This window comes from Euprymna scolopes, chromosome 7, assembly GCF_053919585.1.
Source record: "Euprymna scolopes isolate OS-2025 chromosome 7, ASM5391958v1, whole genome shotgun sequence".
In the NCBI taxonomy this organism is placed as follows: domain Eukaryota; kingdom Metazoa; phylum Mollusca; class Cephalopoda; order Sepiida; family Sepiolidae; genus Euprymna; species Euprymna scolopes.
Window position 1 is genome coordinate 22,264,056 of NC_136488.1, and position 25,036 is coordinate 22,289,091.

General features: G+C 34.6%; 1 protein-coding gene across 4 annotated transcripts in view; it reads right to left on the bottom strand.

The window, feature by feature from the left end:
* The window catches only part of LOC145279632 (uncharacterized), an 89,581-nt gene extending 65,604 nt beyond the window's left edge, over positions 1–23,977 (bottom strand). For all 4 annotated transcript variants that reach the window (XM_080130854.1, XM_080130853.1, XM_080130852.1 and 1 more), the window contains exon 1: positions 23,702–23,977. In XM_080130854.1, coding sequence (XP_079986980.1) covers positions 23,702–23,869 — 168 coding nt within the window. In that variant the 5' untranslated portion in view covers positions 23,870–23,977. The remainder of the gene's footprint in view (positions 1–23,701) is intronic.
* Positions 23,978–25,036: the final 1,059 nt, after the last annotated feature.

Here is a 25,036-nt window from a genome sequence, read left to right on the forward strand (position 1 = left end):
CTTGACATTCTTAACATTTTGAACTTGACATTCTTAACAGTTTTTGCGTCCTGTAACCGAGCACAACACGTGTGATAATTTCGAGCAGCGGCGAAGAAACCTGCGAAAATCTATCTGGAAACGTTGTTTTTTGTTTTGTTTTTTTTTACATATGCATCACCACTTATCAAGGCCCAGTGACCACTCAAGGATAAGGGTTAAGAGTGTACAGTAGTCAATTGCCAATATAGTAATCGTTAGTAATGAAAATTTGGTAAATTTGTTAACTTTAGTGGAACGACTCATCTAGAACTTGTTTACTTTGGACTTGAAGACAATCAGATTGTAGTCAGCTGGAAAGCAGGAAAACAGAAAACAGTTCCACAGGCGTGCAGTTCTAAGAAAGAAGCTTTGTTCATGGAATCTACGTTTAGACTTAGGCACAGATAAAGAGTAGGGGGAATTATTGATAGTGTTTTCAGCTAGACAAGTGTTTCTTGTGGAAGTTTGGCGAGGGAGTGACCATAGATTGAAGCTCAGTCGAGCATTTGCAATGAAAATAACGATAAAGCAAACTCACAACATCTCTTCTGTGAGATAGAGGTTGCAGAGAAGAGAAAATGACATCTCTTACAAGGCTACGAAGTCTATTTTGCACTCTATCAAGGCAGGATAAGTCCTTTCTAGCAGCTCCTGCCCAGATGTCCAGTACTCCATCAACAACATCGCAACAGTACTCCATCCAACACTCCATCGCAACAGTACTCCATCCTTGGGTGTACCTGGCTCTTATATAGATATAGAATTGCATCAGCAGTGAGATATCTTCTTTTTTTCTGGACTGATTTGTTTTTGCCACGTTGGCCCTATTAGATTGGCATTCTAGAATGTTCCGGCCCATTCACAGTCTACATACGCGAATAAAAAATATATAGTCCCATGAATTTGTGTGCAAAAAGATCATATCACAACCACGACTCTATGCGCCGACAGAACTGTTTGTTCCTGAAATGAATAAATTCCGGTCGAATAGAATCTGCTGATAACGTGAGGAGTGGCTTGATTTAGCTGATCAATACAAAACGATGGCAAACATTATGAATCGTCGACGCGTTGTTCTGTTTGAATGACTGTGAGCAAACGCTACACTCATTTTGAACACCGTTTTCTCGTTGACAGATATTCATACGAAATGGTAAATACACTTGTTTCTGATATATTCAACGTTTCTGCTATCTCACACACATTCAGTTTGCCATCGTTTAAAACGATTTTTTTTTTTCTTTAATTATGTTTTCCGGAACAACTGCCTAATTTATGCATACTTGGCATTCAGCATAATTTATACAAATGCATCGCGTTTAAAGCAGCATATCACCTCAACCATCATTTTGTGGGGGTGAAGCAGCATCCAAATAAAACTTCTCAAGCTATTGTTATGTATTTTTCCATCAGAAAGCAATGCTTTATCAATATAGGATTTTTTTTTCATTATTTTAAACATCTGCAAGAGTAGCTTCACTTAACAATAATTTGTAAACTAATCGTCTGATTAGGTTCACATTTTGACACACGAGCTATTTGCAGGTTAGTACTTTATAAAAAAAAATCATACGAATTTTTATTAGTGGTCCATCTATATGTCATGATTAGAACTTAGAGATAACGTGTTACTTGTACTGCTTCAATCTTTCTTTTAAACTATGCTGTTTATCAGTTTTGTTATAAATTTATTGAAAGTTAAATTTTATTAAAGGTAAAGGTAAAGGCTCGTTCAGTCTTGGCAGACTGGATACCCACAGTAGAGGTACTTGCGCGTGAAAATTTTGTGGCAAGAGTTGCGCAAAGCCAACCACACCTCTTTTGGGTCGATATTGTTTAATACCAGTGGTAAGTGTGTGTATATATATATATATATATATATATAGTCCAGGATGACTGGAAACAAATGTCGAGATAAGCGGAGAGCACATACAGTGCCTAGAATTCGCAAATAGTCACCCATCTATTAGTAACCAGGTTCAACGTTGTTTAACTAAGGAGATCTGACGAGAACCGGTGTGTCAACACGATTATGCCGTATTTTTTATTTTTTATTGCTATAGTATTTTCTCATTACTACTCCAACCAAACTATATGAATACCTAAGTAATAATTTAATCTTTTCTATTATTTAATGTCAAACTTAGAAAAAACTTTCAATCTTTTAATTAAATGAGAATTTATTAAGAATTAGAAAGTCATGAATAATTTTCTATTCGGCAATTTAAATTCTGTTTTTCAAATTTCGGAGAAATTAATTGATTCCGTTTGTTTGTTTGTTTGTTTTTTACTCAAAAAAGATTAAAGGCGGACTTCTTTACGAAGAAACAAAAATGTATTCTGGTGGACTTGATTTCGTAATTACTTTTGGAAATAGGATTTTTAAAATTTGTTTCATTTCATTGTTTGAAATAAGTAGGTACGGGCAATCTAATGGCTGATTCGGCTGATTCGGTAGGGAGCACGGTTTTCAATGCCGGCTAATCATAATATTTATTTAATAAACGAAATGAAATTGACAACTTCTAAACAAAAAGGAGTACCTTTTATTTTCTTGAATAAAAAAAAACTTACTCGACGAGAACGCGACTGTTTTTTCTTTAATAATTATTTTTTATTTAAACGTAACAAATAAAAATTTCAATTTGGCTTGAACTTTGCGATTTTCGGATTATTTTTTTATTTTTATTATTGGTTTTTAGCCGGATTTAAATAACAAATAAAACAAAACAAAAACAATTTTGGTGCTTATGCACTTATGTTACCGTTATTTTTTATGGTTTAAATGCCTTCTCAAATGTTTGAAGTGTTTCTAATGTTTTTACCTATAACTATAATCTCTGGCAAAAAAAGCCTCCTCTCCATCCCCCCATAAAAAAAAAAAAACGGCCAAAAAATTTCCACCAAGAAAATAAAACATAACAAAACAATCCGAAAAGCGCAAACTTCAAGCAAGAACAAAAAAGGTCAGTTGTTAATTTGGTCTTATAGCCTCGGATTTATAAGAGGAATTAGGAGTAGGAAAGGATGCCATAGAGGTCACAACAAAGAATACATTAAATGAACAACGTTGGAAGTGTGTAGATTCTGACTCCATATAATTAAAGACAGACGAATATTGAAGGTTGAGAACCGATTTTGTTTACTACTAACAACTTGTATTAGAAGAGGCAAAGTGTTCGTAGGATGGAATGTGATTTAACAAAGGAGATGAATGTTCGTAAAATGTTTGTAGGTATGTATGAATTGACAAGGAATGGATGTTCGTAAAATGGTTGTAGGTATGTATGAATTGACGAGGAATGAATGTTCGTAAAATGTAACTTATCTTTTGGACGATGGAGATGGTTAGGGTAGGCCGGTCATCCTGCTGTCGATGATGCGTGTCCTGGCTTGTAACTGGAAAGCGGGTGACTTTTTCATCAGCAGCTAGCAGCCCGGCGTCTTCCTCTTCTTTTTCCTCCTCTCTTCTTTGGTTTGTATGAATTAGGCCGTGTTTAGAATTGAAGGCGTTTGGCCCATAATATGAGAGCGTAATCGGCTTCAGTTCACTGGTGCCTTATTTCTTTTTCTTCTTCATTATGACTCTTCAGGTTTGGTGACAGAATCCGTCCATACGTTCACTGACGCAATGGGGCGAGTTCTCTTCTCTTCATCTCTTTAGGTCGGGTGGGAGAATCTGTCCGTGCGTTCACTGACGCAGCAGGGCGAATCTCTTCTTCCCTCCTCTCGGTTCCCTCAAATCCCTCGTTTTATAGTGGCACACCGGCTCCCAGTGACTGTGATATTTGAGGTGTTTATTTTAGGTCCGGAGCTCTGCCATTTTTGTGGTTATCTTATTTTTTTCTTCCCAAGTGGAAGCGATGCGTGGAGCCATGTGCAAAAGACGATTTTTCATTTTGTCTCTCATGATGGATGCGTTAACATCCGGTTCGCTGCTAATTCTCATCATATTCCCAGTCTCATTTCGTTTTCTGGTACTTTTTTTCGATCTGACTTTTTGATCACCCGTCTGGTCGGCCATATTAGATATTCATCGTTAGTTATTTAGACGAGACATACACATTTAAATCATGATTTTCTCTAGTTCAGATGGGTGCAGTAAATAAACGTTTAACTCGCAATGATCCCTAATGTACTAATGTATAACATAAGACACAGAAAAGAAACATTTATAATGCGTACACAGCTTTATTTTCTCATATAACCACTGTACGCACTCAATGGATTTACCATATTGTTTAATGATTTTTTTAAAATTAGAGAATGACAGAAAAATAATATAACTCCTCTTTTTCTTTAATCGCATGGCAATGTAATGATGTTATAGTATGACCGTCATTTAAATGAATTTGCTTACTTTTAGTCTGTCATAACGTTTAGACGAAGTATAAGTTTGTTCTGAACTGATTGTTCTTCCTAATTCTCTGCTAGCCATTTCAAAATGATCTTTACTGCTGGAAATGTGCACCGTGAAAACACATAGATGAAAACGCACAGTTGATTTGTTCCTATTTACAATGCCTCCCCACAGGACAGAGTTAGACACTAGGGTCGTTTTTTAACGTGGAGAAAAGGAACAAAAATAAAAATTGTCTCAGTCGTGAAGGATTTCTCCTCCACTGACAGAGAACAAGAAGTTGAAGTGCAGCATCTGAAGAAAAGATACTACACTTTGATCTTGTCCCGAAGGCCAACTAATTTTCCCATTATGACATCAGCAATTATGACCGAAAAATGAAAATATCGTTTTCAGTGCTCAGTCCAATAGATCAGAGATTGCCATATTGAATTCCGGCTGTCCTGTTGGAGTGAGGTATTATCTGGTTTAGTCCTAGCGTATACACTCTCCCAGGCATTATTTCCACGTTTTGAGAGTGATTATTGCCGATTATCCCTTCTAAGGAATGCTAACGGGTCTTTTCATAATATTTTGAAACGCCAAAGTTGACCATGAAGAGCATTGGTCACCTCCCACACCTTACTCGTTATAACAAAGTAACTGGACCCCGCGGAGAATATTAGCAATTAATATACTTCATATATATTTGAGGATTTATGTTCTTTTCTATATCGAATTACTGTTTTGTATTTACGAGTTGTAAAGTCACACCGGTGAAAATAGTGATTTGAGATAAGGTTATCTAGTTTTGCAGCTATAATACTATCAGCGTCCCCCAAGTGTTGGGAAGTGGAATGAGAAATAGACTGAAATATGACAAAAGAATGGGGAATTGACTTATCAGCAAAGCAATAGATAGAAAGTTGTTCACAAAGGTACACAAAAGGAAGCTGAAATTGGATTGTTAAGCAAGGTGTAACGGTTATTTTAGGACAAAGGGCCGAACAAAGGTAGATATGTATTTATTATGGGCAGTTTTATTTGTGGCCGTGGGTCTTACGACAGTTCACAACAGTTAGGAGTGGTTTGCGGACGATGTTGGGTTTTCGATAGTTGACGACTTGTACAGGGGAGAGAGTTGCCAGTTAGACACGGTCAGAAGAGAGGATGAAAGAGAAGATGACCACGTAAATAACGTTGGAGTCGGCGATTATCAAACAAGGTAACACATGCTTTTATCGCACAGCTAAGCTTACCAAGAGGAAGTCAAAGGTCAACGTTTGTGAGCTGACATAATTTAAAATATTTCAAACTAATGTGAATTCATACACAGCTGATCTGTGGCAAAATATGGTGAGAAAGCGGTAAGATATGCCCCTGACAGAAGACAGCTTGAATTACGTCCTATACAAACAGTTTGAGTTACGTTCGACCCCTTGAGTCAGGAAGGCAGATAAGTGATAAGAAAAAATTACCCTTGGAGACGATCTTCTGTGTGTTAGCATTCATTGGAATCGCTTACTGGTGTAGACAAGTAGAATCGGACAACGCCAAGTTATTTTCCTTGATTATATAAGGGCCGACAATCGCAAATTTATTCAGTAAAGTTGAGCTGAGCTAAATTGAGTAAAGTTAAAGTTAAGATTGGGAAATTACCGTTCACACCCCCGTCTTCTTTGAAAGAATAGTGGGGGTTTTTTTTCGTCCACAGAAGAAACGTTTTATAAATCCACTGCTCATTAACGTAGAAAGTTTCAGTTGGAACTCTAAGCGCTGAAGAAAATCAGAGATATTAAACTTCTAACTAGCGAAAGACTTTTTGTTATTGTTACTTTCAAGGACATATATTTTTTTATATTTATTTTTAATCAAGAATATTTGGTGAGTTTACGATACCTTGTGTGTATGTGTGGGGGGGGGTGTTAAATGTCCATCTCTGATCTGATAATCCATGCGAGGAATGATCTCGCCCTATATCGCTTGGTCAACGGAGACATTTCGACCACGCCATTTTTATTTTTTTCAATGGAGTAGAACTTCATCTGCACTGGTTTATCATGAAACCAGTCAAAGGTCGGCGACGTCAAATCAATCAATGTTAGAGATATTAGCCCGAAACACATGTGGAAACAAAATAGTGTAAGGTCAGCATTATTTGGCTGATGCAAGGAAATAGTAAGATTACACCGCCATTTACGGATATTTTATTTATAAATTCGCTAAAATTATTCCAACAACTCCCGAAACTGTTAAACTTTAAATGATCCTATTTATTTATCCATTCGCATGTATTGATAAATACACATTGATGTAAGTATTATATGTGTGTGTGTGTGTGTGTGTGTGTGTGTGTGTGTGTGTGTGCGCGTATGTATATACACTCGTGCGCAAAAAACATGGGCCAAACAAATTTTATACATTTTATTGCACTAAAAGTAATATTGAACAAAGAACAATTAAACAAGGAAACTTAAACGAGACTAATAACACAGAATAAGACATTTACTTTAATAAATGCTTAGGATGGAATCGCATTCCGTTTTGATTTCTTTAAAATATCAATCCTTTTAGACATGCTCTCAATCAAAGTGGAACACTGTGAAGAGGAGATGCTATTCTATTCGCTTTGCACAACTTCCCACAGTTTGTCATTGTTCTCAGAAGTTCTTTCGACCAATGCACGAGATATTATGGACCAAATATTCTCGATTGAGTTTCAATCGGGACTTTGATCTGGCCAAAATATCACATCAATTGAATTATCAGAAAACCATTATTTTGTGACTTTAGCAATGTGTGCAGGGGCATAATCATGTTGAAAAATAATGTTCTGGGCTATTTCCAACTTCTGGATACTTAGTAACAGTTCTGTTTCTAATATTCGAATGTATTCCTTTGCATTGATTGAATTCTCACATCTAATAAGTTCCCCAACTCCTGCTGCAGTAAAAGTTCCCCATACCATTATCCCTCCATTCCCGTGTTTAACTATCGTTTTTATGCAACTTGGCGAAAATCTTTCTCCAGTTCTTCGATTGCACTGTTCGGGAGCATCGGGAGCATCAATAACAAGACAAAATCTTGATTAATCTACCCAGAAAACATTCCTGAACCAGTCCGTATCTTTCTTGCCATAACACGAGAAAAATCTCTTTCTATCATTGATGTTCTTCTTAGATAAAAATGGCTTCTTTGCACACCTTTTAGAGGAAAATCCCATTTCTTCCATTCGTCTAGATATTGTATATCTAGAAAGAGAATTTCCAGCCCCTGTTTTGAATTCTTTGCTATGGTCAACATAAGTTTTCTTTCGATCCTTCGAAGTTAATTTAAGCCTGTGGTTGTCCTTCAAAGTGGATGCTCTGGGGCGAATAGATCCAGATTTCCCTTTTACTAAGCGTTCGACTTCAAACCTTTGACCAATTCGATTCACTACAGAAAGAGATGTTTTCACATTTTCTTTTCTTAAAATATCAAAAATATGCTTGTAATTCATTTTGGACTGACTTAATCCTGCAATTCGGTTGTTTATATCCTCGCCAAGATGCGGTCTTACCATTTTTGGGATTCATTTTTCCACTTATTATTATATGCTATAGTAATAAAGATCTGCTAAATAGAAGTTTTCAATTAAAATTAACAAAAATTCATGGGAAAATATTGAAAAATCGATTCGTTCCTTCTTTCACTCTTGGCCCATTTTTTTTTTTTTTTTTTAACTCATGAGTATATATATATATATATATATATATATATATATATATATATATATATATATATATAGTCATCCACATACAGTACTGTTTCGCTATTTCACATCTCATCAGTGCGGCTAGACAAGCAACTACCTTAAGCCAGAATCGAAACCCGAACGCCCAAATGACAGTCGGAGCTTCTTCTAACCGTTGCTGCTATGCGGTCAGTGAATTAACAATGTTTTGACATTGTTCAAATACCTAAGCTTAATTTGTTTAAAGCATCGCTTCATACGCTAATGGTGATTTGTATATCACTTCCTAATATATATATATATATATATATTATTCGTCTGTTTGTCTGTCTGTCTGTCTGTCTGTCCATTCCATATTTTCTCAGAAATTGCTGGGCCGATCCGGCTGAAATTTTCTCTAGACCTTTGTTATGATAAGGTACAGGGAAATAAGTATTATGGTATCCGTTCGATGCTTAGTTAGGGTCAACAGCGATTAGTGTATTTATTCTTTTGTGGGCTGTTATCCTCATCTTCGTAGCTGTTGCTGTTGTTTCACCACGTTTCGAATGAGATGGGTAACAACAACTATAAAGATAAGGATAACAGTCCGCAAAAGCATAAATACACAAATTATAAACCTTCATCTTAAAGGATTCCAAAACAAACAAAATAACAGAGATTAATATTTGATGTGAAAATAAGCACAAATTTAACCATATTAAATAATCAATTTGGTGTCAAGCACTCATTTTTAACGGACTGAAATGTCTAGTGTTTTTACAAAGAAATTAATTTTGCTAATATTAAAAACTTTTTTTAAAAACAAGCCCCAATTTAAAAAAAAAAAAAATGGTAGAAAAAGGAAAAAATATTTTGGTTTTCTTCAGCAAGGCTAAGTTGTGCAGGATGATGTCATAATAGATATGGTGTTGTCTTTGATGAGAGCTTGTGAAATACGCTGGAACATGATCTCTTGTGGCTGGTTCCTATAAGTGGCTATAGTTTGCCAAATGTCTCATGTGAATCGTGGAGAATCGGAACCAAGAACACTTGACGTTTCAATTGAGAAACTGTGCTCGCCATTTTTCTGGATTTAGCAGACTGAGCTGCGGTGAGGAGATTGATATCAGATTCCACAATTGAATCGTTATCTTTATCCCACTAATCAGTCGGTTAATATAGTATACCACAATTGTGACGTCATCAACTTTTAAATAAATTCACCAAATTCTCTCTATCTCTCTCTCTCATAATGAGACTGTTTTTTCCATTCTACAGTACTTGGGTAAGTTTAAAACAAGGTTTTAACATTTACAGATTATAACTCAAGGGAGATAACTCTAAATATCATGATTTAATGTGGCATTGATGTAAGACAAAAAAAAAAGACATTTTAACAGATGTTTAAATAAAATTGTAAAAGGGAAATAACACTAATGGTAATTCAATCTGTCATTTATGTAAGAGAAAAGACTTTTAATTGAAAAGACCTTTAACTAAGATAGAAATTACTGTAATTATCTTAAATAGTTTAACTATTTATATCAGAAAAAGGCCATTATATTTAACTTAGATTATACAAGAAAATTAATTTAAACGGACCTAATTCAATATACTCTCTTTTGTTAGAGGAACATCCTATTTGAGAGAAGATGTATTCGTAAGATACAAGGGAAATAACTCTTGTCGGCGCTTGCGTTCAAAAGGGTGAATACTGCAAAAAGGATATTACGTTTCGCTAAGAAAATAAGCATAAAATGAAAAGATAATTTAGAGCCCTTATTACACGGTAGCTGTTGCGACTGTTGAGTTTGTTTCAATAGTAAGACAACAAAACTAATAGATTTCAAATTAATTAAAGATATTTTAATGCAATTAAGCGACATTTAGCTTGCTCTGAGTAAAATTATTTTTTAAATAAATCATGATCGTTAAAATTATTTTCACCAATGAAGAAAATAAGTTAATGAACGTATCTTGCTACACAACTTATGAGATGATAGTTGTTGATTTTGTTTAACATAATTAATCTATTTAATTTATCTTTTTGGATTATATGAATTTCAAGCACTCCAAAATGAGCACCAAACAAAAGGATACTTTTCAGTAACACCGGATATTTTAACTTCTACTTTTGGTTGAATCATTATATAAACAAAACACCTTTTCCAAGTGTTCCATGTTTATAACTTTTCCATATAGTTAGACACAATATCGGTATTTAACGTGAGGAAAGATTTATTTTAAGAAGGCGGTATATTAGATGTTTAATTTAAAACATAAAATAAAATCTTAAAAATAGTTTTATTTACAAAATAATTTAATAAACAAAGGAAACAAATATTTTTTTTAAAAAGCCAACATTAGAGAAATATTGTCCCAATTTACTTGTCTCCCTACGAGGACAGAATTAGAGACAAGATCGGCTTTTAATGTCGGGAGCATATTTATTTCAAGAAAGTAAAGAATCATAGGTACTCTCGCATAATTTAACACGGATTCTCAGAAATTCCCGTCAAACATGAATCGAGGAGACTGGCAATCATCGGTTTCAGCCGAGCGTCGTAACAGACGCAGACTAATTTCAAAACGGTATTCTTGCATAATTTGACCCGTATCCTCGTGATTTTCCGTCAAGCCCGGATCAGGCAAGACCAGCAATCATCAGCGTCTGCCGAGCGTTGTTCAAATGTTGAAACGCTAATCTGACTTTAGTTTGTAACAGTAAGCAGACGACAATCGAATTGGAAGAAAGTAACTACTGAAAAAAATGACAGCCATCGAAATAAATCTGTGCATGATTAAAAAACAAATGGAAACGCCAATGCAGACAATTTCCTTTTGTCAGTAAAAGGAATTGGGTACTTGTGCATTTAACGAACCAGACGTAACTCAGCATTTGCTCGGCTTTGTCCGGCGCATGACGTCAACAGCCGGATATAACCGAGCGTTGCCGATTAAGCAGACAAGAATTTCGCTATCAATTGGAAGAGTGTCACAACTCAAGAAATGCTTATTTGAAGAGAGTTAAAAAAATTTTTGTTTTAAAAAGATAACCGACGAAATAATAATGAATATTACAAACCTTGCGGACCAGCTCCAGACCCCAGAGGCTGCATTAAACTTTTGTCAGCAACGGAAATTGTTGGTAGAAGAGAAAAGGTGTTTACATTTTGGCCAGGATTGTGTACTTGCAAAGAGAACAAGCCTTTCCGACGGTTACGGTTGGAGGTGTAGAAGTGTAACATGTCGTCGATGGACCACCATTAGGATTGGAACCTTCTTCTCAAAATCCCGACTAACCATCGCATGTATAAGAAAAATAATATACTTATGGGCGTTCGAGATGGCATCTACAAAAAAATCTCCATCCCGAATGTGGGTTACGTTCTCGCCACACAATTGTGGATTGGAAGATTTTCCTGCGTGATATATGCAGGGACTATTTTCTTAGGAATCCCCGGCAGATTGGAGGCTCAGGCCATACGATAGAAATCGTTTTTAACCGCAGAAAACACAACGTCGGCAAACTTCTGACACCGGTTTGGGTCTTCGGTGGATACGACCCCGCCGAAAAGGAGGGTTTCTTGGTCACTGTACCAAATAGGAACGCCGAAACCCTCCTTCCACTAATAAATAAATGAAAAAATCCTTGTTTCTGGCAAAAAGAAAAAGTCCTTGTTTCTGGCGAAAAAAAATGTACAAATAATCCTTGTTCCCCCCCCCCCATGCTTTTTATTGCCCTTTTTTTAGGCTTTTTCCATTTATTTGACATAAAGAGTTGCAAAAAAAAAATAATAACTTTTACGTGTTTAAGACAAAGACAATATGGTTTTTATGTTAAAAAATGAAAAAAAAAAAAAGTTTAGACAAAAAAAAGTTTCCTATTACTTAACAAAAAAACTTGTTTTATATGTATTTATTTTGAAAACGGAAAACAATTTCAAACAATATTAATTAAAAAAAAAAACAAATGAACGGTAGGTTTTTGCTTTTTTATGTTTCTACATTTTACAATTTCATTGTACAGATATTTTGTTGTAGCGTTGTTTTTATTTTATCGCCAACGCTCGGTTTTATTCGGCTGTTGACGTCATGCGCCGGACAAAGCCGAGCAAATGCTGAGTTACGTCTGGTTCGTTAAATGCACAAGTACCAGAAATTGCTTTCCCAAAGAATGAGATGCAACAAATGTTTACTAAAAAAATTAATTGCATAAAGGATGGCTTCTCCTGGTGGTGTACCAGTGGTCAGTGTAGACAGTGGGTGTCATTGCGCACAGGATCGTTTTTTACATGTTCCAATTTGGATATTGCAACTATAGTGAAAATTATCTATTTATGGGCCTTCGAAATGGCGACACTAAAAAATATTAAGAGAGAATGCGGTGTTATATCCGAACACACGTACACGGATTGGAAGAACTTTCTGGGGGAAATTTGTCAGGAGTATTTCCTAAGGAATCTCCGGCAGATAGGAGACCCAGGGCACACTGTAGAAATAGACGAATCTTTATTCAACCGGAGGAAACATAACGTTGGGAGAATCCTCGAACCACTCTGGGTCTTCGATGGCTATGACATCACCGACAAGGAGGGTTTTTTGGTCACCGTCCCAAATCGAAACGCCGAAACCCTCCTTCCAATAATAAAAAAAATATATTCTGCCGGGTACAACAGTCGTTTCCGACTGTTGGAAGGCCTATAACAAAGTTGGAGAAGGGTTCCAACACCTTACTATGAATCATAGTATTCACTTTGTAGACCCTACGATGAAGGCAACAACGAACCACGTCGAGAGGATGTGGAAGGAAGCGAAGCAGCGTAACAAGCAAGAATGCGGGACCAGCCGGGAGCTTCTGAATACATATTTACTAGAATTTATGTGGAGACAAAATTTGGAAACGATCCTTTTGCCCCCATCATAAATCATATTTCCGAAAGTTACCCGGTTGGAGAGCTTCCTCCCATTTCCTCTGCCCCATCACCTCTCTCTTTGCTGTTGATGGCCGATCAACAGTCAAACGAAGTAAAAGATTCCTAAGGAAATATCCTCCTCTCCAGAAAGTTCTTCGGCCAGCAAATAACAACCGTTTAAAATAAAAAAATTTTCAATATTTTTGATAAAAAAAAAAAGATAATACTAATAATTAAACAAAAAATTGTACTTACACCTAACAATTATATGGGTAAACAACCTTTGTTTTTGCAGATAAATTTTTTTTAAAAAACTTGTTGTTGATAAATATAATGCAAAATAAAAAATAAAATAAAATGAAACAAAAAATTGTACTTACACCTAACAGTTATACGGGTAATCAACCTTTTTTTGCAGATAAATTAAAAAAAAACAACTTCTTGTTGATAATTATAAAAAAAATACTACAATAAATTAAATAAACATATTTGTTTTTTTTTTAAGGTAGGTTTCTTGTTATTATTTGAAAAATTTCAGGGTTTTTTTGTTTTTTCGTTTTGTTTTTCTATTTTTCCTTATCCTGCATCTGTTAGTGTTACATCGATCGGCTGTCACCAATGATTGCCGGTCTCGCCCGATCCAGGCTAGACGGAAAATCACGAGGATCCGGGTCAAATTATGCAAGAGTACCGCATAATTTGACCCGAATTCTCGTGAATTCCCGTCAAGCATGGATCGAGGAGACCGGCAGTCATCGGTTTCAGCCGAGCGTTGTAACAGGCACAGACTAATGAAAAAAACAAAACAACTCCGGAAAAAAAGAATACAAATACAAATAATCAAAAATAGCAAAAAAAAAAAAAAAATACCTCGAAAAATGAAAATGTGTTTTGGTACTCTTGCAATTTGACCCGAATTCTCGTGAATTCCCGTCAAGCATGGATCGAGCGAGACCGGCAATCATCGGTGTCAGCCGAGCATGGTTCAAATGTTGAAACGCTACCTCGACATTTTATTTTATTGTTTTAAATTTTTTTTCTGTTATGTTTTTAGTAATTTTTAAGGTGATATTAAGGGGGCAGGGTGACTTTTTATTTTTCTGATTAGTTACTTATTTATTTTTTTTAATTGAATTTTTGGGAGTTTGATTAGCCAATAAAAAAGCGCTATCTAAATGGAAGCAGACGACATTCGAATTGGAAGAAAGCGACTAAACCAACAACAACAAAAAAAAAAAGAAAAACTGACATATTTTCTCAAACTCGCCAAACAGAAAAATTACAGGCAAGGAAATAAATCTATACATGCTAGAAAAAGAAATGAAAACATCGATGGAAACAATCTCATATTGTCAAGAGAAGAAATTGCTATTCCCCAAAAATGAGGTGCAACAGTCTAGGTGTATCAGAAAGTTGCCATTAAAAATGACGATCAGAACTTTAATAATTCAACTTACTATTTTTCGAAGCTTATAACTACTTGAAAAATGTAATTCAAACCCTAATTTTTTTTTTTCAACTAAAGGAGCAAAGATCAATTTCTTTTAAAAAAATAACAGCTTTAATAGCAAATTATGCAATATTTGTTTTTGTTTTTTTAAGCGGTTTTCTTTTAAAAAAATATAAAGAAAATCAACATATTTTGACTTGCTTATAAATATATGTATATATATATAAATGTCAAAAAATTACTTTAAAAAATATGCTATTAAATGGGTAGTTCCATCCTTCATTGTTAAGAATTTATCCATATTTATATTTTAAATTCCATGTATTTTTTAAATAAAATGATTTTTTAAAGAGAGGGTCGTAGAAAATCGCATTTTCGCAACGTGTTTTACGCGAAGCTGTAAATAGCAGCTGCTGCTAAAATGAAATTTATGAAGTACGGATTCGTCCAAAGGACATAAATAATGTCTCTTTTTTCTTGAGTGTGTTAACCAAAATTAGTATTTTTATCCTCCGTAGTTAAAAAGTAAATGAACATTCACTTATAAGTTTTTCCCCTAGAACAAAAAATCCACGTCGTCGATCTTTTTTTAATTTTTTAATGAAATACACGAGTTTTTGATTGATATATTTTAATACTTCTTTATCGACTAATTTTTTTTTGTTTGTTTAATATCTAAAAAAAAAAAAAAGAAAACATTCAATGAAATAGAAATATTTACCGTCAGCGTTTGGTATTTACTTGACGATGTAAGCATAACATGAGCTTTCATTAAAAAAATCAACGTGGTTTTTTAAAAAAAAAAAAAGGTTTTACACTTTGGACTTTACAGGTAAATTTCCAAAAAACCATTCTTTTTTTTTTTTTTTAATGGGAATATTTTCTTTATTGAGCTTTTATCTTCAATTTGTGATATATAAAACTTTGGCATATAAATTAATTATTAAAATTTTAATAGACATTTCAAAATGGGGGGGTGAATTTGAAAAGAAAACTTTCTCTAAAATATTATATTTGGTCTATTGGAAAGAGCGTAAATTGTAAAAATATTTCACTTGTAAAATTCTATTGATTTTACTACGTAAAAAAATGGCTGCATGAAGGCACGCCGGCATTTTGTAAACATTTTGTAAACACTGTTATTTTTTTAAATAAAAAATAATATTTCAATTATTTTTAAACAACTTTAACAGTTTATTTTTTTAGTATATTCCATACAGAAAATAAACAACCCACTTTAAAGAGAGAACTTACGAGTTTTTTTATATTTTATTCGCAGTTTTCTGTTAGGGGTGTCAAAAATTCCTCCAAATTTCTGATACACCTACTGCAACACAACATTGCAACAATTGCAAACACAAATGTTTACTTTAAAAAATGTCGCGTGTAAAGGATGGTTTCTCTTGGAGATGTATAAATACACAGTGCCACCAAAAGAACTTGACTGAAAAACAAGTCTTGAAAAAAAAAAAAAAAACAAGAAAAAAATACGGTTACAAAAACAAAACAAAACAAAAACAAACTTGTACTTACACCAAACAATTATACAGTTAAAAAAATATTTTCTTGAAGAAAAGAACAAACTTTCTGTTGATAAATATTTTGCAAGAAAAAAGGTACACTTGCATAATTTGACCCGAATTCTCGTGAATTCCCGGCAAGCATGGATCGGGCAAGACCGGCAATTATCGGTGTAAGCCGAGCGTGTTGTAACAGACGCAGACTAATGAAAAACAAAACAAACCGGGGAAAAATACAAATTCAAATAATCAAAAATAACAACAACAACAAAACCTACATTGAAAAATAAAAATATGTTTATTTCATTTTAGTATTCAATTTTTTTTTTTTTTTCTGGTACTCTTGCATAATTTGATCCGAATTCTCGTGAATTCCCGTCAAGCATGGATCGGGCGAGACCGGCAATCGTCGGTGTCAGCCGAGCATGGTTCAAATGTTGAAACACTACCTCGACTTTTTATTTTATTTATTTAATTTTTTTTCTGTTATGTCTTTAGTAATTTTTAAGGTGATGTTAAGGGGGCAGGGTGACTTTTTATTTTCTGATTAGTTATTTATTATTTTTTTTTTTTAATTGAATTTTTGGGAGTTTGATTAGCCAATGAAAAAGCGCTATCAAAATGGAAGCAGACGACATTCGAATTGGAAGAAAGCGACTAAACCAACAACAAAAAAAGAAAAGCTAACAAACAAATATATTTTCAAACTCACCACACAGAAAAATGACAGGCAAGAAAATAAGTCTATACATATTAGAAAAAGCTCATATTGTCAAGATAAGAAATTGCTGTCCCCAAAATATGAGGTGCAAAAACAAATGTTACTTAAAAAATATCAATGTGTAAAGGATGGTTTCTTTTGGAGATGTGCAAATGGACAGTGCCACCAAAAGAACTTGACTGAACAACAAGTCTTGAAAATAAAAAAAAAACAAGAAAAAATACAGTTACAAAAAAGAAAAAAAAAGGCTTGTACTTACACCTAACAATTATACAGTTTAAAAAATCTTTTCTTGGTGAAAAAAAAACAAAATTTCTGTTGATAAATATTTTGCAAAAAAAAAAAAAAAAAAAATTAAGTACTAAAATGAAATGAACATATTTTCATTATCAGGGTAGGGTTGTTTTTTTTTTTTTTGTATTATTTTTTGATTATTCGCATTTGTATTTTTTCCGTCTTTTTTTTTTTTTTTTTTTTTTCATTAGTCTGCGTCTGTTACGACGCTTGGATGACACCGATAATTGCCGGTCTCGCCTGATCCATGCTTGACGGGAATTCACGAGAATTCGGATCAAATTATGCAAGAGTACCGAATTTGATATAACTCGAAGAAAAATGGATCTCTCGAACTACCAATATTACCATTGAATTAAGCATTGTTTATTTAACATTTTCACACAAAAATGTTATAATTGCAAAAAATATTTCTACTTTTTTTTTAAATTACAGGTTTCGCATAATTTTTATATGCAAGATTTTGGTACTTATGCAGAGAGTGATCCGGACGTAACTCACCGGACGCTCGGCTTACCCCGTAAAACGACGTCAACAGCCGGAGTTAGCCGAGCGTCGGCGAGGAAAAGCAAGCCGAGCGTCGGCGCTGAAAACATAACAAGAAAAGAGAAACCTACCTTAATATAAAATTTGTTAAAACTTTTATTTACTGTAACGGAAAACAAATATTTTTTGTATTTTTTTTTTTTTTTTTTTTGTAAATGTAAAGTGTTTTTTATATACAAGAAAGTTATGTGTTTTTTTTTTTTTTTTTTTTTTTTTTTTTTTTTTTTGAAGAAGAAGAAGAAGAAGAAGAAGAAGAAGAAGAAGAAACAGCGAAAAAAAGGTAACAAGCAACATTTGTTTTTTTACAAAACATGTTTTTTTGGGGGGGTGTTTTTTTTTAGGGTTAGGGTTAGGGTTATTTTTTTTTTTTTTTTAGAATAAACAGCGAAAAAGAAAGGTAACAAGCAAACTGTTTGTTTTTTTTTGTACAAAACATGTTGTTTTTTTTTTTGTTGGGTGGTTTTAAGGAAAAAACCTGGTAAAAGAAAAATGCGAGGAATATTTACTGTTGGTATTTCCTCAGACTGTTGGAGGGCATCACACGACTATGAGGGACAGGCTAGGCTTTCTTTTTTGCAAGCAAACTCCTTTCCTGACAAAATTCCAGGACACCCGCTGCAATTTTTTCCGACAAATATGTTAAGTTCATATTTCCTTCCATAGGTACGCAATTTTAAGGGTTGTTAAATAAATCTGAAATTGTAACGGTTGTTGTTAAATAAATCTGATTCTGTACTGTTTTACTTTCTTTTCTTCTTTTTCCTTATTGTCGTCTGCTGCTTTGAATTTTTTTTCTTGCGTCGCGCACGCGCGTAGCGTTGACAACCGTCGAACTACATCGGCGACGCTCGTTGAAAACCGTCGAACTACATCGCCGACGCTCGGCTAACTCCGGCTGTTGACGTCGTGTTACGGGGCTAGCCGAGCGTCCGGTGAGTTACGTCCGGATCACTCTCTGCATAAGTACCAAGATTTTAATAACTTCCTTGCTCGCAAGAATGTGAAACTTTCGGCGTAACATATTTATTATATAATATTGAACAATAATTAAAAAAAAATTAATTTAAAAACAGGAACACCGAAAAATAACTAAATTAAAAAATGGGGTACTTGTGCATTTAACGAACCAGACGTAACTCAGCATTTGCTCGGCTTTGTCCGGCGCATGACGTCAACAGCCGAATAAAACCGAGCGTTGGCGATAAAATAAAAACAACGCTACAACAAAATATCTGTACAATGAAATTGTAAAATGTAGAAACATAAAAAAATTAAATAAGTAAAAAGCAAAAACCTACCGTTCATTTATGTTTTTTTGGGTTTGTATTACTGTACACATAGATTCGAAAAAGTTGTCAAAAAAACAAATATATAACAAATAAATGTTATCAAAGGCAAGATAAGTTACTTTTCTACCTAACTGGATACATTTTTTGTGTTTTTATTCAATGTAACATGTTTATTCAGCTCGAAAAACATGCAGTGTTTACCGATGTATTGGAAAATTCAAAATGGCGCCCGACTGTCTCTTTAACACGGTAAGATTGAGAAAAGATGTTATAAATAATAAACTAGACCAAATACTATTAAAAATCAACCGAATATATGTCAACTTATGTCACGGTAACATATATTGAGCGAATTTCTAACAGTATTTTGTCTAGTTTATTATTTATAATACCTTTTCCTAAACTTACCCTTTCCGAGAGAGAGTCGGGCGCCATTTTGAATTTTCCAATACATCGGTAAACACTGCATGTTTTTCGAGCTGAATAAACATGTTACATTGAATAAAAACACAAAAAACATATCCAATTAGGTAGAAAAGTAACTTATCTTGCCTTTGATAACATTTATTTGTTCTATATTTGTTTTTTGACAACTTTTTCGAATCTATGTGTACAGTAATACAAACCCGTTTTTTTTATTATTATTGTTTGAAATTGTTTTCCGTTTTCAAAATAAATACATATAAAACAAGTTTTTTTGTTAAGTAATAGGAAACTTTTTTTTGTCTAAACTTTTTTTTTTCATTTTTTAACGTAAAAACCATATTGTCTATGTCTTAAACACGTAAAAGTTATTTTTTTTTTTTTGCAACTCTTTATGTCAAATAAATGGAAAAAGCCTAAAAAAAGGGCAATAAAAAGCATGGGGGGGGGGAACAAGGATTATTTGTACATTTTTTTTCGCCAGAAACAAGGACTTTTTCTTTTTGCCAGAAACAAGGATTTTTCATTTATTTATTAGTGGAAGGAGGGTTTCGGCGTTCCTATTTGGTACAGTGACCAAGAAACCCTCCTTTTCGGCGGGGTCGTATCCACCGAAGACCCAAACCGGTGTCAGAAGTTTGCCGACGTTGTGTTTTCTGCGGTTAAAAACGATTTCTATCGTATGGCCTGAGCCTCCAATCTGCCGGGGATTCCTAAGAAAATAGTCCCTGCATATATCACGCAGGAAAATCTTCCAATCCACAATTGTGTGGCGAGAACGTAACCCACATTCGGGATGGAGATTTTTTTGTAGATGCCATCTCGAACGCCCATAAGTATATTATTTTTCTTATACATGCGATGGTTAGTCGGGATTTTGAGAAGAAGGTTCCAATCCTAATGGTGGTCCATCGACGACATGTTACACTTCTACACCTCCAACCGTAACCGTCGGAAAGGCTTGTTCTCTTTGCAAGTACACAATCCTGAAAGAAAAGGTGTTTACATTTTGTAAACACCTTTTCTCTTCTGCCAACAATTTCCGTTGCTGGCAAAAGTTTAATGCAGCCTCTGGAGTCTGGAGCTGGTCCGCAAGGTTTGTAATATTCATTATTATTTCGTCGGTTATCTTTTTAAAACAAAAATTTTTTTAACTCTCTTCAAATAAGCATTTCTTGAGTTGTGACACTCTTCCAATTGATAGCGAAATTCTCGTCTGCTTAATCGGCAACGCTCGGTTATATCCGGCTGTTGACGTCATGCGCCGGACAAAGCCGAGCAAATGCTGAGTTACGTCTGGTTCGTTAAATGCACAATTATGCATTTATACAAACGTTCAGAATAGGAATATACGGATGCACGTCTGAGGAAAACATTATCACATCCCTTCCTCCCTTTTAATTACATGACGTCATTTTCACAGTCTTTCGACTGGCTGAAATTTTGGGTCTCCGTATATTCCGTGTTTAGAAAAATTTTAGTTTGTTACGTTTTGCAAACGGCAGAACCACTCGGTTTTGGGCTAATTAATTTATGTTTTGTACAAACAAGGTGTTTTTATTATTATTATTATTATTATTATTATTATTATTATTATTATCTAATTCAATATCTTGGGACTTTACTAATTATCTTTGAAATAGACACAGAAAACTAATATTTATCTTTTAAAGGATTTTTACAATGAATTTATTTAACTTTAAAATTTAGCTGAATTGAGTAGCTCACCGTGAAAACATTTTTCATAATTTTTTTTTTTTTTTTTTTTTTTTCACGTGTACAAATATTTTTTTTTTCCTTTTGGAAATTAAGTTTAGTCCTTAATCTTTCAAATACAATCAAAAAGTAGTCGGAAACCTACAAAAAAATTATGATAAATCGGCTTTCAAAACTAGGTCCCCCTATCGTTGTCCACCCATTTTTGCCCGGACCTACCTTGTATTATCCACATGTTGACACTACCAACACGCTATGTGATATACGTATATCTGTACGTGATGTTGCGAAGCTAATCAAAAACCTTGATTCGAGTAAAGCAACTGGCCCTGACGGTATTCCAATTATAGTACTCAAAAAACTTCAACCTGAACTAGCGCCCATACTTACAAAACTGTTTAAACGTTGTCTTAAGGAGAATAGTTTCCCATCTCCCTGGAAAATCTCATCAGTATGCCCTGTATTTAAGAATTCAGGTGATCGCTCATCCCCCTCTCAGTACAGGCCAATAAGTCTCCTGTGCGTCATGAGTAAGTTGCTAGAATCTGTGTTAAATACAGAAGTAATCAACCATCTCAACAAAAATAACCTTCTTAGTGACACTCAATATGGTTTCCGTTCTGCTAGATCTTCAGCAGATGTCCTTACAGTTATATCGCATAGGATTAGCAAATCTCTCGACGGTGGCAATCTTTCTAGGGCAATTGCTCTTGACATATCTAAAGCCTTTGATAGGGTATGGCATAAAGGTTTACTTCATAAGATCGTTAGCTATGGTATAGCTGGAAAAGTCTTCTCAATTATTAAATCATTTCTTTCTGATAGGTTCATAAGAGTAGTAGTTGAGGGGCAAAAATCAGAAGCTCACAGTGTTAATGCCGGTGTCCCTCAGGGATCCATCCTGGGCCCAACTCTTTTCCTGATCTACATTAATGATCTTCCGAATCATATCCTTACATCATTTGTAGACATTTATGCTGACGACACTACCATTTATGGTACCACATCTAAGACAGTAAACGACCAAGTTCTCTCCAATTCTCTCTCCTCTGATCTTGATCACGTAGTACAATGGGGAAAGGAGTGGCTGGTTACTTTTAATGCATCTAAAACCAAGCTTCTCTCTTTACATCATCAACATTCTAATCCACATTTGTCATCAATTGAAATGAATGGCTCTCGTCTTCAGGAGACCTCAAGTTTTGACAAGCTTCTGGGCTTGACCATTACTCCTGATCTTAAATGGAACACGTATATCAAATCTGTTGCCAAGGCCGCTGGAAAAATGGTGGGATCTTTCTATCGATCCGGTAGATATCTCACTGCTGATGCTATTCTATATCTATATAAGAGCCAGGTACGTCCAAGGATGGAATACTGTTGCCACATCTGGGCAGGAGCTGCTAGAAAGGACTTGTCCTGCCTTGATAGAGTTCAAAATAGACTTCGTAGCCTCGTAGGAGATGTCCTTTTCTCCTCCTTGCAACCTCTATCTCACAGAAGAGATGTTGCGAGTTTGTCTCTGATGTATCGTTATTTTCATGGAAAGTGTTCAACTGAGCTTCAATCTATGGTCCCCCCTCGCCAAACTTTCACAAGAAACACTCGTCTAGCTGTAAACACTATCAATAATTTCCCCCACTCTTTATCTGTGCCTAAACCTAAACGTAGATTCCATGAACAAAGCTTCTTTCTTAGAACTGCACGCCTGTAGAATTGTCTTCCGTTTTCCTGCTTTCCGGCTGACTACAATATGGTTGTGTTCAAGTCTAAAGTAAATAAGTTCTTGATGAGCCGTTCCATATAAGTTATTAAATTTACCAAATTTTCATTACTAATGATTACTATATTGACCAATTTCTACTGTACACTCTTTAACCCTTATCCTTGAGTGGCCTCTGGGCCTTGATAATGTGGTGATGCCTATGTAAAAAAAAAAAAAAAAAAATTCTAGTTTATATATTTAAGTCGTAACAGCCGTTTAAACAGATTTTCACTCATATTATACAAGGGAAATAACTCTGATTATCTTTATTCCATGACCTGTAATTGTTTGATGAAATATAAACAGATGTTTCATTCGGAAATAACTCTAATTATCTTAATTCAATATACAAAACTAAATTGCGTTATTCAGAAGGGCGCTGTTTTGCAATAGCTAACTGTGACAAGGGAGACAACTCTTTTTTACTAAGAGATTCGTTCATTTTTCATTTCATAATTTAAGACGCTCGATGAAACGATATTTTTTATTGAATCAAAACATAAAAAAAAAAAGCTACGATGTTTTTTTTTATGTAAAAAAGGTGATAAGATTAATAATACAAAATCTAGTCTTTGCGCAACTATTAAAAGCAAACCAATGAACCAACGGTATTTTCATTAAAGGAAAACATTTAAAAAGAAGCTGCGACACTTTTTTTTTTTAATTAAAAAGTAATGTTAGGGTAAGGTTTTTCAAAAAATGGTCTTTAACGTTTAAAAAAATACAACGGATGGAACCCTTAAATAAAACAAGGGTGAAACAATATACTCTTTCTGTACCAGAAAATACCCTTTTTACGAATGTTTAAGATTTTTCAAGGTAAATAACTGTAATGATTCTACTTTAATGCCCTCTTTATGTAAAGTAAAATACTTTAACAGAAGTTTAATTGAAATTGTGGAATAAAACTTGTTATCGGAATAATAGCAGAAACTCGTTATGAAGCAAGCGGGCAACAGAAGGTATTGGTGTTCAAAACAGCTTACCTTGTAAACTTGTATATAAGCACGTCTTATCAGTTGCATTAACTTAAGGACTATTTTATGTCGGCCTCCAGATAACCCCGGGCCATTAGTAATGAATTCGCACTGTTTGGGGCTTTTCTTTCGATGACTTTTTGGTGTTTCAGCTTCCTTATTGATGGTAGACTCCATTGCTGAATAATATTTCAGTGGAATTGAACTGTTAAAAAATCAAAACCACTGAACGTTTACCGGCTTTTAGCGTCTTACGTATTGTTTAACAGCTGTGCGTTTCACGTCCTCGTTGCATGAAAACGTGCTCGTATAAAAATGTTTTTCTTTCACAGAGATAACTGTTATAATTGCTGTTATTGTTGCTTTTTTTTTTTTACACAGGCATCACCACATTATCAAGGCCAAGAGGCCACTCAAGGATAAGGGTTAAAGAGTGTACAGTAGAAATTGGTCAATATAGTAATCATTAGTAATGAAAATTCGGTAAATTTGATAACTTATATGGAACGGCTCATCAAGAACTTATTTACGTTAGACTTTTTTTTTTTTTTTTTTTTTACAAAGGCATCACCACATTATCAAGGCCCAGAGGCCACTCAAGGATAAGGGTTAAAGAGTGTACAGTAGAAATTGGTCAATATAGTAATCATTAGTAATGAAAATTTGGTAAATTTAATAACTTATATGGAACGGCTCATCAAGAACTTATTTACTTTAGACTTGAACACAACCTTATTGTAGTCAGCCGGAAAGCAGGAAAACGGAAGACAATTCTACAGGCGTGCAGTTCTAAGAAAGAAGCTTTGTTCATGGAATCTACGTTTAGGTTTAGGCACAGATAAAGAGTGGGGGAATTATTGATAGTTTTGTCAGCTAGACGAGTGTTTCTTGTGATAGTTTGGCGAGGGGGGACCATGGACTGAAGCTCAGTCGAACACTTTCCATGAAAATAAAGATAAAGCAGAGACAAACTCGCAACATATCTTCTGTGAGATAGAAGTTGCAGGGAAGAGAAAAGGACATCTCCTACGAGGCTACGAAGTCTATTTTGAACTCTATCAAGGCAGGACAAATCCTTTCTAGCAGCTCCTGTCCAGATGTGGCAGCAGTATTCCATCCTTGGACGTACCTGGCTCTTATATAGATAGAGAATTGCATCAGCAGTGAGATATCTACCGGATCGCTACAAAGATCCCACTATTTTTCCAGCGGCCTTGGCAACAGATTTGATATACGTGTTCCATTTAAGATCAGAAGTAATGGTCAAGCCCAGAATGTGATATTTCTTTTTGATCAGAAGCACGTTGGATTTTTCGGTTATTTCTATGGGGCGTTCACTGTTTT